The sequence below is a fragment of the Diceros bicornis genome, chromosome 29, assembly GCF_020826845.1.
Source record: "Diceros bicornis minor isolate mBicDic1 chromosome 29, mDicBic1.mat.cur, whole genome shotgun sequence".
Taxonomy (NCBI): Eukaryota; Metazoa; Chordata; class Mammalia; order Perissodactyla; family Rhinocerotidae; genus Diceros; species Diceros bicornis.
In genome coordinates this window covers 21,680,858-21,695,557 of record NC_080768.1, presented here as the reverse complement: position 1 = coordinate 21,695,557, position 14,700 = coordinate 21,680,858, and the positions used below count along the sequence as shown (strand labels likewise).

At 35.4% G+C, this 14,700-nt stretch overlaps 1 protein-coding gene across 5 annotated transcripts in view; it reads left to right on the top strand.

Moving 5' to 3' along the window:
- Positions 1–14,700, top strand: part of MICU3 (mitochondrial calcium uptake family member 3) — a 156,233-nt gene that overhangs the window by 54,787 nt on the left and 86,746 nt on the right. For all 5 annotated transcript variants that reach the window (XR_009216026.1, XM_058525087.1, XM_058525086.1 and 2 more), the window contains exons 4-7: positions 3,326–3,404; positions 7,218–7,265; positions 10,316–10,398; positions 13,758–13,829. Coding sequence is in view for 4 of the 5 variants with exons in the window: in XM_058525087.1 (XP_058381070.1) it covers positions 3,326–3,404; positions 7,218–7,265; positions 10,316–10,398; positions 13,758–13,829 (282 nt within the window). In the remaining variant the exon portion in view is untranslated. The remainder of the gene's footprint in view (positions 1–3,325; positions 3,405–7,217; positions 7,266–10,315; positions 10,399–13,757; positions 13,830–14,700) is intronic.

Sequence of the window (14,700 nt, the reverse complement as noted above, 5' to 3'; positions counted from 1 at the left end):
GTCCGGGTTCACAGTTTCAGATCCCGGGCAAGGACCTACGCATCGCTTATCAAGCTGTGCTGTGGCAGGTGTTCCACACATAAAGTAGAGGAAGATGGGCACGGATATTAGCCCAGGGCCAATCTTCCTCAGCAAAAAGAGGAGGATTGGCAACAGGTGTTAGCTCAGGGCTAATCTTCCTCATCAAAAAAAAAAAATCATCATTGTTATTTCCACATGCATTAAATATTGATAAATATAACCCACATAAACAATACCTCTTTGGGGTCCATAATAATTTTTAAGAGTATGAAAAGTTACATTACAGAATTGCTGATATAGACAACTGCTGTGTAGCCATTAAAATGAAAATGAAGAATATTTGGCAGGAAAATATGCCTATGATATATTAAGTGCAAAGAGTAAGTTACAAAGTAATATGTATAAAATGCTTTAATATTTGCAACAACAATAAAAATACTATGTACCTAGACAGAGAATTAACCCAGATAGAGAATTAACCTAAAAGGGTGTTAAATAAAACTTTTAATTGTGATTCATCCCTGGATTATAATTAGTGTAATGTATATATATTAACTATATAATAAGACAAAATTGTATTCATTTAAGAAAATTGTGTAAATCCTCTTAAAGGAGGATTCCAACTATAATTCTAGAAAAATGAGTTGAATCCAGCAAATATTTATTTAGTACCTACTTGCAATACTGCAATGACCACCCAGAGTTAGCGTCAGATTCCACAGGTTTAAGGGCACGGTCCCCAACAAGACTGCCCTCATTTTGGATGCCAACTGCAAGTTCGAGGGTCCCCAGGCCACCCACACTTCTGACCAACTGACTACAAATCCAGGAGGTTCCCACAACTCCCCTCAAGTTTGATAATTTGCTAGACTGACTCATAGAACTCAGGAACGTTCTATACCTACAATTACAGTTTATAATTATTATAAGGGACACGAATCAGGAACCAGCCAAATGAAGAGACACAAAGAGCGAGGCCTAGGAGGGGCCCAAACACAGAGCTTCTGTGCCCTCTCCCCGTGGAATCCGTGTGTCACCCTCCTGGCACATCAGTGTGTTCACCAACCTGAGAGCTCCACTGGGCTTGGTGTCCAGAGTTTTCATTGAGGGTTTCATTACACAGGTATGATTGATGGAATTATTGGCCACGTGGTTGAACTCAATCTCCAGACCCTCTCATCTCCCCTCCCAGAGGTCAGGATAGCTCAAAGCCCCAGCCCTCTAATCACGTGGTGGTTCTTCCTGGCAATCAGCCCCCCTCCTGGGTCATCTCCTAACTTAGGTTGATCCAAGGATATCGAGTCTCCCTCCCAGGAACCAGGGACCAAGGCCGATCAAATTCTTTATTATACAACACTGCTACATATAAGAGACCAAGATAGGCACTGGGAATGGGAGAGAGATTTCCAGTCTGAGTGGAAATATAGATTTTAATAAAATTTAAAAGTCCATAAAGTTAACAGAAGACAAAGAAGATCAGTGTGTCAGTTGATGATCTAGACCAGAAGAAACTAAATTATTTCTAAAATAAACTGCTTAGACTCAGTAAGGATCTAGCCAGTTATTTACTAGTTGTGTGACCTTGGGTGACTTACTTATCCTTAAGTCTCAGTAAAATTTGCATAATGAGGATTGTTTTTTAGGATTAAATGAGATATTGTATTAGCCCATTGCCAAGCACATATAGGGCACTCAATAAAAGATAGCTATGATTTTTTTGGTCTTAAACTCTAGCTGAGTTTAAGCTAAAAGAAATGGAGTTGAATACATGGAAACAGTTAAAATGGAGAAAGAAGTTAATATTTATAAAATAGAGATGATATAAAGTATATAAAAATGTATGCAGAATGTTTTTTTTTTAGTCTGCTCTAACAGAAATACTTATCAGTTTACTGTTGTTTAAACAGTAAAAATCCCAGCTTCTCATCATTATTCACTCCTGAATTCTTACCTCTGTGCCATTGCTACCCTAATCAGACACTACTGATTGCCTGGTGGCTTCTGTTACCTGCAGTGCAGAGATAGCGCTATGAAGGAAATGAAAGCAGCGTCCACAGATGGGCTTCAGGGAGTCCGTAAATCCCCTGAAAACACCTCTCCTGCCTTTTGGCATCCCAGGGATTCCTTATTTGCCTGCTAACACAGCTTTGTAATGAAGAAGATGGTTTATAATGTCACAGAGCCTTTTTAGGTACAGTTAGATCAGGAAGGGTTTGTCTAAAGTGCTTCTCAAACTTGAATGTGTATTAAAATCACCTGGAGATCTTGTTAAACATACAAATTCTGGTCCCGAGTTCTGGGATGGGGACTGAGATTCTGCATTTCTAGCGAGCTCCCAGGTTGTGCCTGGGCTACTGGGGAGCCACATTTTGAGTAGCAAGAATCAGATCTGGAAATAGACGTGGTTTCTAGGGTTTTTCAGTGTGTTACTTAGCAGACTAATTTCTTTATTTCAAATTATTTCAAGTTATCTTGCCAAATCCTTTAATAATTTTTCTTCACAATTAACCAAATTATAATTTTCACTTAGTTATTTTTAACACAGTATGCAGAATATATTCAAAATTGTTTCAGTATCTGAGCAATGATTCAAAGGTTTAAATTTTCCGAAATAGTTTCCCCCCTAAGTCTGATAGTTTGATTTAAAAAAAAAAAAAAAAACTGACTAATAAGCAGTTGAAGTTTCTGTTCTTTACTGAATATTTAAGTTAAAATTAGAAAAAAAAATTGAAGCAGTTGCCACAATAACTCAATACCCCTGTCCTCCCACTTCGTCTGATGTCATCCTTCTTTGAGTCACTATTTAAAATACTCTTCATTCCTTCCCAATATAATCCTTTGTCCATTTACTTCCTCTACCACAAAGCCCCTTAAATCCAGGAGGGCTACAGAGGAGAGACAGTGTGTGAAGCCACGTTATCCTCTCTGACCCCAATAAGGAAATCCACCTTTTCCTATGGCTTTCATGAAACTATCCTTTTGTCGCTGGCTCCAGAACTTAAACTCACTGTTTTATCTTAATTTGATTACCTTATATGTGTTCCTTCAGTTATTAAATTTATCTAAAATTTTTGGTAGCTCTAATTGAATTTAATATAGCATGTTTATCATTTATTTTATATTTAGATTGTGGGCAAATATTATTTTTTGTGGTTGAATGAACCACAGGTATAGAATAGGATAAATACAGCCGTGTCTCAGGTCTTGTAAGTGAAGAATTTTTTGTCATAGGCATTTAAATATTTTTGATCTATTCTATAAGTGGTTTACCTATTAATCAGTATTATGATACCTTATGTCATAGGAATTAAATCAGATGCTCTCAGAAACACCACCAGTTTGGAAAGGATCATCAAAGCTATTTCGCAGTCTTAAAGAAAGAGGTAAGTTAACTTTAGTACTTACGTGTTTTGACACTATATTATTTGTAGTATTTATATATGCATATTTTCCTCATACTTAAAATAACTTTACAATTACATGTGTATGTGCATGGAGAAAACTGAAAAGAAAAACACCAAAATATTAATAATGGTTGTTTCTGAGTAGTGGATTAAGGGTGGTTTTTATTTTACTTTTTATATATATTAATCATGTCTTCCAAATTTTTTACAACAAAGTGAACTTTTATAGTTAAAAAAAAAACATCAGTTTTTTAGCCATATTGAGAACTATAGGTTATATTTACCACAAACAACGTGTTTCAAAACTACTGATCTCCAAATGTCTATTTTTCTTCCTTCCATTTTACTTCCAGGAAATTATAGATTTTCTTAAATGTAATCAATATGAAAAACTTATTGGATATGTCTTTTGGCTGCCCAATTTGAACATGTTTCTTTTAAAAACAACACTCACTGCAAAAACCATCTGTTTCAACTTACTCTATTATCCATATCTATGTATCTAAGTTAACTCATTAATTTATACATTTCCTTGCAATCAAATTATATAGCTCTTATTGCAACTTTCTTTTACAGTGTACTTTTTGTACATATTTATAGCAAAAATTAATTGATAAAATCTCTTTAATCTTAAAAAGGAATTTTTCTTAGAAATATACTTTTTTATATTCTCAAGTATGAGTATACAAAATAAAAATATTTTATATATTAAACAGTTACTTTTTTCATTTTTATCAATTTTAACCGATATTGGTTTGAAAATATATTTACTCTAGCATGAAGACAAACACCTTGAAGGATTAGTTATGATCCATATATTTTATTAAGTAGAATTAGAAATTCAAATTGCTTCCACCTGGTTCTCATGGAATCTGAAATGAAGAGACACCTTATCTTTTATCATAGGTTTTTCATGACTAGGGTTTTAATCTTTGCGAAATCTGGTCCAAGGTATCTTTAAAGCTCTTAGAATTTTTTTTCCTAGAAATTGTCTCCAAGATTGCCATTCAAATCTTAGGGTGGGATGATAGGATCAGGAAAATTCAGAGCTCAGAAGGATCAGGTAAGTTGGTGAATTTAAAAAATACTTCCTTAACACCTCTCATGGGAAAATACAAATTGGGTCAAATGTAATCTGAGAAAAATAAATACATGGAAGAAGGAAATTGTTTTTAGTTAAGGGGAGAGTTAAATCTGGAAGGCCTGGGTTTAGGCACGTCCTAATCTTCCTTATGTCTATGTAGATTTATGTATTTTTTTTCGGGGGAGATGATCTGATCAATGCTAACCAATAGAACTATCTGCCGTGATGGAAATGTTCTACACTGTGTTGTCTCATATGGTAGCCACTAGCCAGACGTAGCTATTAAGCACCTGAAATTTGGCTGCTGTACCTGAGGAACTGAATTTTTAATTGTATTTAATTTGAATTACTTTAAATTTAAATAGTCACATGTGGCCAATGGCTACCCTGTGGGAGAGTGCAAATCTATGTCACAGAGATTGGATGATCAAGGTAATCCCTGTACCCAAAGAGTTTTAGAACCATTAGGTTAGGTGAGAGAGAAAGGTGCAGAGACCCTTGCTTTTTTGTAAAGAGATTAAGTGGCAGAGGAACTTTTAAATTAATCTTTAATAGCTCTAAAGATTTAGCTTTAAAGTGAATTTTATCTGCTTAAAATATTATCCAGCAGGAAAATGTTACGCAGTTTTACAAAAAATTAGTTGGTATTCAGCATTTATGAAAACATGTATTACATTAGCCAATTGTAATGTATCATGATATAGGAACTAAACAGTGTAATGCTTTTAAGGAATTTCCCTTAGAATTTTTTTAAGTTGAATTTCTAAAAAAAGCCCAGTTGGCATCTTTCTTACCCTCTTTTTCTAAAGATCGCAACATTACTATATGCTCAGCATTTATTTTTATTTTATTTTTTGATCCTGAGTGGCCTTAAAATAAATTGAAAGGTCAGTTGAATAGTTTTCCATTTTTGTAATGGGAAAGCTTTAAGAATCTGCAGTTCACGTTCAGTAGTGTTTCCTCTTTTCCTTGACCATTTTTACTAAGTTACATCACGAGTGTCACTTTGTTCTTCCCTGTGGATTACACGACCTCAAAAACCATTTAGTTCTGGGGCCGACCCTGTGGCGTAGCGGTTAAGTGCGTGCACTCCGCTGCTGGTGGCCCAGGTTCAAATCCCGAGCGCGCACTGATGCACCACTTGTCAGGCCACGCTGTGGTGGTGTCCCATATAAAGTGGAGGAAGATGGGCACAGATGTTAGCTCAAGGCCAATCTTCCTCAGCAAAAAGAGGAGGATTGGCGTCGGATGTTAGCTCAGGGCTGATCTTCCTCACACACACACACAAAAAGCCATTTGGTTCTACAGACAAGTGACCACCATAGTAATCATGATCAGTATGTGCTCACTGTTAAGTAATCCTTCATTGAGCGAAATCTTGAGTTAATTATCATATAAAAGATATATAGCAGTTATTAAACTTCTTTGTACCAACCAGCATCTCTCGTGTATTCTACCAAGTCAATTAGATCAACAGTCACTGAGATGGGATTGTGGAGACAGGATGGCCCGTTTCCCCACACCATTTCCCTTCTTTCCTCCTGCATGTATGCTTGCTTTTTTTTATTGTTTTTTTTTCTTGTTTTGTTTTTGAGGAATCCCTATGGAATCTAGGTATTGTATCTTTATATACATTGACCATTCCAGAATCTTTCTCCCATAACATTCATGGCAATCAACCAGAACTATGTCTATAGGTCACAATATTCTAGTATAAACAAAAGAAGGGAATGCTTTCAGGGCCTCCCAGCTCCTTCTCTTCATGTCTTCTGACAAACTGCCTGACAAGTGACTCGTCTTCTCTTTGTTCTGTAACAAAGAGGGTAGCCTCAAAGAACATCAGGTAAAATGGAGTTTTAAAGTTCATGATCTGGTTATTTAAGGATTTTTTTATACCATTTTACCAAGCATTAGGACACTCTGATATCTGGATAAGTGTTACTGGCTTATTCCTGATTTTAATTTTCTCAAGATCCACTTGGAAGGTCAATTAAGCCCTTAATTCTAATTTTGGGTGTTATAGTCCAAAAGCAAGAACTTGAATAACAGAATATATATTTTTATTTACACCAAGCAAACTCATTTTACTGTTTGTAATTATGGGATTACAGGGAATTCAGGATGCAATATACAGAAAGTGTGAGCCATTTAATTAAAAGAAAAACCTGTTAGAGTACATTTAATAGAAGCACTGTTTGTCAAGTATAATAAATGATAACTTGAAAGCAGAAAAGTGATAACTATAAAGTTTTATTTTGAATGCAATACACAAATCAGATTTCTAAGCAAGAATGTCTAAATGTTTTGAGTTACTAAGAAGTAATTCAGCACTTCACAGTGTTAAGTTTCCAACCTTTTTATTTTATGTTAGATTCATACATTGAAAACTAGTGACAGGTTTAAAATTTACAGCTATAAGTAAGCATTATAATTTTGCGCTTTTTTTGCCAATATATCTGGGAGCATTCATGGGAACTTTGCATGGGTTTCTACAGAGGCATGTGAAACAAAGTAAAATTAATTTTGTTGCTTTGCTACAATTTTATAATAATAATTTAGTCTCATTTAAAACAATAGTATCTTCTTTAGAACTGTAAGTTCTTTATTAATGTTACTTATTGCTATTATGAGAATAATGTTTTACTTGATAAATATGAAGAAAAAGTAATATTTTATATATAGCATAACTAATACTATTTTTCTTCTAGGTGTGATTTCTTATACAGAATATCTTTTTCTTTTATGTATTTTAACAAGTAAGTATACTCATTAAATCTGTATCTGGATCCAGTTTTCTTTTTTAATCAGAATCTTGGGAAACAAATCTTTCTTAAATTCTCTTGCTACTGAAAATCACTTTAGGTCTATCCATGCTGTTTTGCAAAATTCATGTCTAAATGCCGGGGGAAAATGCTAAGCATAGCACTATCAGGAGTCAAAAACATAAATATTTTTATAGCTTATGGTATATTAATAAAATGCTCATAAATTGCAAATTTAGTATCATATACCAGTCCTTGTGATTTAATCTACATGAGAGCCTAACGGTTAGGGCATGTAGTGATTTTAAAGTTCCTGCTATATTCCTTCAAAGCACGTTATCTGCAAGACTATTGTGAAAGGAGTCTTTTAACTAGTGAATCTATTAGAATACCTATCATACATCTTAAAACAGCTTTGTTATACTCTTCCTCTCAAAGGCAGCAGTTCTTATGAAATATATAAAGGGTTTACTAAGGTTTTCAGTTAAATTTCATTGCATTTAATGGAGGAACTTATATGCTATAGTTTACTGTGCTCCAGCCACCTGATCTTTCTGTTCCTTGAATTTCTGCCTCAGGAATTTGTACTTTTTGCTCCCTCTGCCGTCAGTGCTTTTCCTCAAGATCCTCATGATAATAAACATCCTTCAGGTTTCCTTTGAAATGTGAAAACTTAGAGAACCCTTACTTGACCATCCTCCCTAAAATAGCTCCCTCTCCCATCTCTCCCTTTTTATCCCTTTACCGTGTTTTACTTTCTTCATAGCACTAAACTATTTGAAAGGATTTGCTTATTGGTTTATATGTTCTTGTCCGTTTCCCAAGCTTGAATGCAAGGTCTATGATGGCAAAGATTTTATCTTTTTTGTCCATTTCTGTATCAAGAACAGTGTCTGGCACATGGTAGCCTCTCAAAAAATGGTTGGCAAATGAATGAAGAAAGGAGTGAATGCAAGAATATCGCTGGTGGAATTTCCAATTAGAATTTGTAGAGATGTATGGAAAAAGGAACATCAATAAAACTGTCATTAGAAACAAGTCTTAAAATTCCTTATACTTCTATGATTAGAAAATTCACAGGCACTGTGTTATTCTGAATTTAATAATGAATGATGTTATGTTGGAGTTCTGTTGCAGAAAGTTTGGGGGATGTGCATGCTTGTGTGTTTCAAAAAATTATCATCTTTTATTTTTTTCTTTTTTTCTCCTGGACTCAAAATGAAATTAAAATGTTGGTGCTGAGGAACAAGTATTTTTATTATGCAGTTAGTAATAGGACTACCTAAGGTTGTTACAGACTGGAAAGCCATTATGATAATTTGAGTCCAGGAGGGGGTGCCAAGGAGTGTCTCAGAGACTTGTTGAAAGTTATCTTGTTAGCTAGAACAACTTTGGATGCTAAATTAGAAGTTATAGGTACCTATACCAGCAGAGTGATAGGCAAGAATAAGACAGAACTGGTTAGGAAAGCCACTTGTTGAGATGGGACAGGGTTTGGTGTAAGGGTATAGGAAAAAACACATGGAGTGGTTTTTACTTACTATGGAAAGGTTAGGATCTTTGGATGCTGTGAATCTTCCTTTGGAGTTCAGGACCCATTTTAGAAACTTCCAGAAATTTGAATTGAAAAATTATGGATGTTGTTTAGATTAGAACCAAGAAAAATGTGAGGGGAGGGCTGGGAGGAAGTGGGCTAGATAATGTATGTTACCTGGGTGTAGTTTTCTCCTCTTTACTTTTTTTTTTAATTGACGTAACATTGGTTTATAACATTGTATAAGTTTCAGGTGTACATCATTATACTTCTATTTCTGCATAGATTACATCATGTTCACCACCCAAATATTAATTACAATCCATCACCACACACATGTGCCTAATCATCCCTTTCGCCCTCCTCCCTCCCCCCTACCCCTCTGGTTCCTCTTTACTTCTTATTAACTTTATTTTCCCTTCCAAACAGTGCTTGTAAGGACTTCCTTTCTATGTGTATTTTCAAGATATTTTTAAAAATATCAGAAATGGTGTAACTTTTTATTTCTTTCTCCAGTGAATGATAATGAAAGTAAGTTTAGATTCCTAAAATACATGCAAGAAATGAGCCTGCATAACAGACTGGCTTCCGTTTCCATTATTTCCAGAGACAGCTATTACCAGTTAAGAAACGAGGGCCGTGTGCTTCTCTTTTGCCTGGTTCAGGATTTCACAACAGGTAGTGGCAAGTGTAGATGTGGGAGGTCCTTTTTCAACTTTTTGCCAGTCATCTCAAAAGAAAAGGTCAAATGTTTTAAAAAAAGCGTGTACACTGAGCCCCTCTTTGAAGGACATATTCAAGTTTTTTTCTAAGTTTTCTCCTTTATGCTTTAGAAGAGAAAAGAGATTGAACCTCATTATAAGGTTCATAAAATTAAAGCATTCATGGTGTGTGAAAGTCTTTCTTTCTCAGAAAAGCAACTGTTTCTTGTATTTTGGGGGAATTGGAAATTAATTATTCAAGCCTCTTTTATTTTATGTTTCTGTTTTTGAAGCCTCTAGAAGTTTAAACCCAAATATGTAATCTCTTGTGCTTGCCATTCATTTTCATAGGTCATTACTGTTATTATTTTCCCCAGAATTTGGACTGGTCTGTTGTGTCATATTTTTTTTCTCCTGATCTAAGTAGTTGAACATATTGAAAATTTTTCAAATGTGATGCGCTGATATTTTCCTTTTAGACAAACTGACAGAATTTGGATAAGAAAGAGAAATATTTATTTTTGGAGGGAAAGTAGTCAAATTTTACTGTCAATGCTATGCAACAAGTATCACACAAGTACTTTTAAAGTATATTATCAGTTCTTTTGTTGTGTGCTAATATATGAAGCAGAAATGGGTATACTTATTATATAGCTTTCATTATATTTAGCTAATAGTAACAGGTTACTTTTAATTTCATGGTTAAAGTATTTCTGTACAGAATATTAATAACTGTTTACAACTAATATGGATTTCATACTTTACAAACATTTTTCCATTTCACAAATCCTTTTCTATTTTTCTGGCAGAGCCACATGCAGGTTTTAGAATAGCTTTCAACATGTTTGACACTGATGGCAATGAGATGGTGGATAAAAAAGAGTTTTTGGTGGTATGTATGTTATATGCTGCATTTTATCAATAATTAAATATTACTTATATTTTTATGTTTTTGCATTATTTGGAATACTGCTGTAGAAGAAAGAGTGAAAATTTTATGCTTTCACCTTAATTTAATAAAGAAGTATATTCTTTAGGGGCAGGCCCGGTGGTATAGTGGTTAAGTTGGCGCATTCCACTTCGGTGGCCCGGGGTTCACCCGTTCGGATCCTGGGCACAGACCTACTCACCGCTCATCAAGCCGTGCTGAGGCGGCATCCCATGTAGAAGAGCTGCAACTCTACAACTATGATACACAACTATGTACTGGGGCTTTGGGTAGAAAAAGAAAAAAAAAAAAGAGGAAGATTGGCAACAGGTGTTAGCACAGGGCCAATCTTCCACACAAAAAAAAAGTATATTCTCATGTACTTTGAATAATTTTTACATTATAAAAATGTAAATTATATTCAATGTATAAAGATGATTATCGTTTTTTATACATTTTCTGGAAGTTTGAAATGTGTTAAATGTTTCCCATTGAGTGGATAATAGGTAATCCTGAGGTGTTATATATGCCTGGTTAATACTCAGTCCCCATAATATCAGCCAACCAATCACAACTTTTTGCCACAGGAACTTCCCTTCCTTCTCATTGTTGGATTTATGATTTTTCTTTTTCCTCTTCTCTTCCACTCATTACTGCCTTGTATTCCTGTCTTGTCCCCATTTTCCAATTCTCTTCTCCTGTCTTTGACCGAGGGCTGATCGAAAGTGGGAGGAGTAAGATTGTTTTTAGGTATTTGTCCTTCATTCTCTCTCACCTGATTGGTCCAGTGTTGGTGCTGGTCTGGCAACATCATCAGCTGCTCACTCGTCTTACCACTCGCCCCCTTCCAGAATTTTTCCATTTCTTTTTACCCATGTATCTTGCTTCTACTTCTGTGGCAAAATGCCTATTCTGTTTTTTCTCCAACGTACAGATTAACATTAATTTATTCCCTACAGAAACAAAGTCTACCCTTAGCATTTATGTTCAATTCCATATTTACTTATACTCTCCTAGTAAAAAGAAAAGGGAAAGATGGCGTATAAATAGCCATTTTATCTTCTATTTTTCTTTTGTAACAAGCCATTAAAAATCCCTCAGATGAACAGCATAGGGAATATAGTCAGTAATATTGTAATAACTTTGTATGGTGAGAGATGGTTACTAGACTTGTCATGGTGATCACTCGTAATGTATATAAATACCAAATCACTAAGTTGTACATCTGAAACTAATACAATATTGTATATCAACTATACTTCAATTAAAAACAAAATCCCTCGGAAAACCTGTTAAACAGCTTAGTATTTTCTTCAGAGGTTGAAACACGGAAGAGAAACTATGAAATCATTCTTTTCCATGGTAGGAAAGAGAAGCTAATTAGTAGCTATTCAAAAGGAAGCAAGCAACCTAATTACTGGGATCTATCGAAAGGCTTAATCTAATACCCGTGTAGCCCTTGCCTGTGCTCCCTTGAGCCAAGCCATTGGAGCTGGGACCATGAAGGATCCCTCATTTTAGTGCTTTTCGGGATAGTGGGGAGGTGAGAGTTTTCAGATTCATTGCAATAGATAGAGATATGTTCCTAACATCCTAAATTGGACATATTTAGTTTAATATAGTTTTATTATGATAGTGTACAACTGTATTTTAGGACTTTTCAGAATGGGCCTAGTAATCTAAATAATTTTCAATAAACTTTCTATGAGAACACTGCCAGGTTCCACCCCACTGACTTAAAGATTAACTTTTGGAACTCTGTTGGTAGTTGCCTGTATATAGATATCTTTTGGAATATTGTCTGTGGAGGTGGGAGGTAAAAATGTTCATGTAGAACTTCTATTTGTTTCCACTCTGTACTCTTATTAAAGCTACCCTTTCTTGGGCGGGCCCCGGGACTTAGCGGTTAAGTGCGCGCGTGCGCTCCACTCCTGGCGGCCCGGGTTCGGACCCAGGCGCACACCGACGCACCGCTTCTCCGGCCTTGCTGAGGCTGCGTCCCACATAACAGCAACTAGAAGGATGTGCAACTATGACATAGAACTATCTACTGAGGCTTTGGGGAGAAGGGAAAAAAGGAGGAAGATTGGCAATAGATGTTAGCTGAGAGCCCGTCTTCCTCAGCAAAAAGAGGAGGATTAGCATGGATGTTAGCTCAGGGCTGATCTTCCTCACAAAAAAAAAAATGCTACCCTTTCTTTAAAGCTGTGGTTTACTCTTAACAGTGGCTGTACTGCTGCCTCATATGTGATGTTTTTTGTTTGTAAACAGAAAGAGTTGCTGAAAGCAGGAGGTGGAGTTGGGCTAAGTTGTTTGTAGACGTCTAAAATCTGTGATTCTCCTGCCTGTTTATAAAATGATTATTAATAACATTTGCTTTTTAAAAAACTCAGTGAGAAAAAGTGTGAAAGTAAATTTGTGTTAATAAAATCATTTATGTTTTGTACTGTATTTTTAATTATTATATCTTAGGAGGTAATACATTTTATTTGACTTTCAACTATTGCCATCCAAAATGAAATGAAGAGTTGAGATTGCTATTCAAATTACATAGACAAGAACAATGACCTCCCCAGGTAACGGAGATAGAGGTAGGATTAGGCTTCCATTTGTAAAGTAGGATGTTAAAGAGGAAAAATACCATTTATAATAATGGCTAACATATATTAAGTCACTATGTGACAGGCAATGTGCTAAGTAATTACTTGTAATATTTACTCTGCACAACATTCTTATAAGACCTATCAGTTATACTTCAATAAAACTGGAGGAAAAAATATCCCTATAAGGTAAGGAATTATCTCTTTCTTCCTGATACAGAAAAGAAGCCCTAAATAATTAGAGTAACTTGTTCCAGGGGTTATATATGCAGAGCCCATGCTCCCACCACAATGCTGAGTTACCTTGAAAGAGACCTTAGAGGTCATCTAGTCCATTGTCATTTTATGTATGAGCAAATTAGAGGCCAGCGAGAATTGAGTGACCTGTCTAACATCATAAAATTAGTGTGTAACAGAAGATGGGCTCAAACCCAGAGTCTCTGAGTTCTATTGCAATGTCCTTTATACACTAGAAGGCTTCATCTCTTTTTATGTGTGTGCCACAGACTCCATGTCTTTGAATCTTAGAGATAAAGTAAAACTGTAATTTTGTACATTTAACTTCGCTATGGGTTGCCAATACCAAAGGACGTATTTTCTTTTTCTCAGGAGAAAAACAAATTAGTATCAGAAAATATATCTGCAGTAGTCTTAATGTTCTTGATGGATGAAGCTGACTGTTTTCTTGTTGGATATTTGATTCTTGGTTGGTTTCCTTTTCAGCTTCAAGAGATATTCAGGAAAAAAAATGAAAAGAGAGAAACTAAAGGAGATGAAGAAAAACGTGCAATGCTGGTAAGAATAATTGCTGGTACTTTCAGGTGGGTTTTGTAACCCACCTGAAAGGTAAGAATTCTTTTATTCATGTTGAGAAACAATAAAGTCTGTAACTTTGGAGCTGTCCCTTTCTTGAATACTTTCTAAAGTTCTTATGTAGAAAAATTGCTTCAGTATTTTTATGCATTGATATCAATATTTATATCAAATATTGATATTAAACACCTGTATCCATAATCATATTCATTAAATCATTTTCATCCATACTGTTGTTATCTGTGAGATTTGAAGGGTATATTATATAATAGATTAATACAGATCATTATGCATGTAAAAATTTAAAGGTGAATTGCAAAGATTTAACTATATACGTGAATGAATTTAGTGGTACTATAACAAAATGAATATTGAAGCAAAAACAAGGAATTATGGTTTTTTGCCTTCTTGGAAATATGTACTATAGATTCTTCCTCTGGGATGAGTAAGTTTTCATCTAATTCTGAAGGTAGAGTTAAGCAACATTTCCTTCCATTTTCTTACCAGTTTTCTTTTTGCTTGTCCCAAGTATTTCAGCCTGACCACATTCCCAGGTTCACATAATAAAAATAACAAACATGGCGCCAGCCCTGTGGCATAGTGGTTAGGTTTGTGTGCTCCGCTTCGACGGCCTGGGGTTCGCAGGTTTGGATCCTGGGTGCAGACCTACATGCTGCTTGTCAAGCCATGCTGTGGCAGCATCCCATATAAAGTAGAAGAAGACGGGCACCGATGTTAGCCCAGGGCCAATCTTCCTCAGCAAAAAAGAGGAGGACTGGCAACAGATGTTAGCTCAGGACTGATCTTCCTCACAAAAAAAAAATAACAAACAGGTACTGAGACCTTACCATCA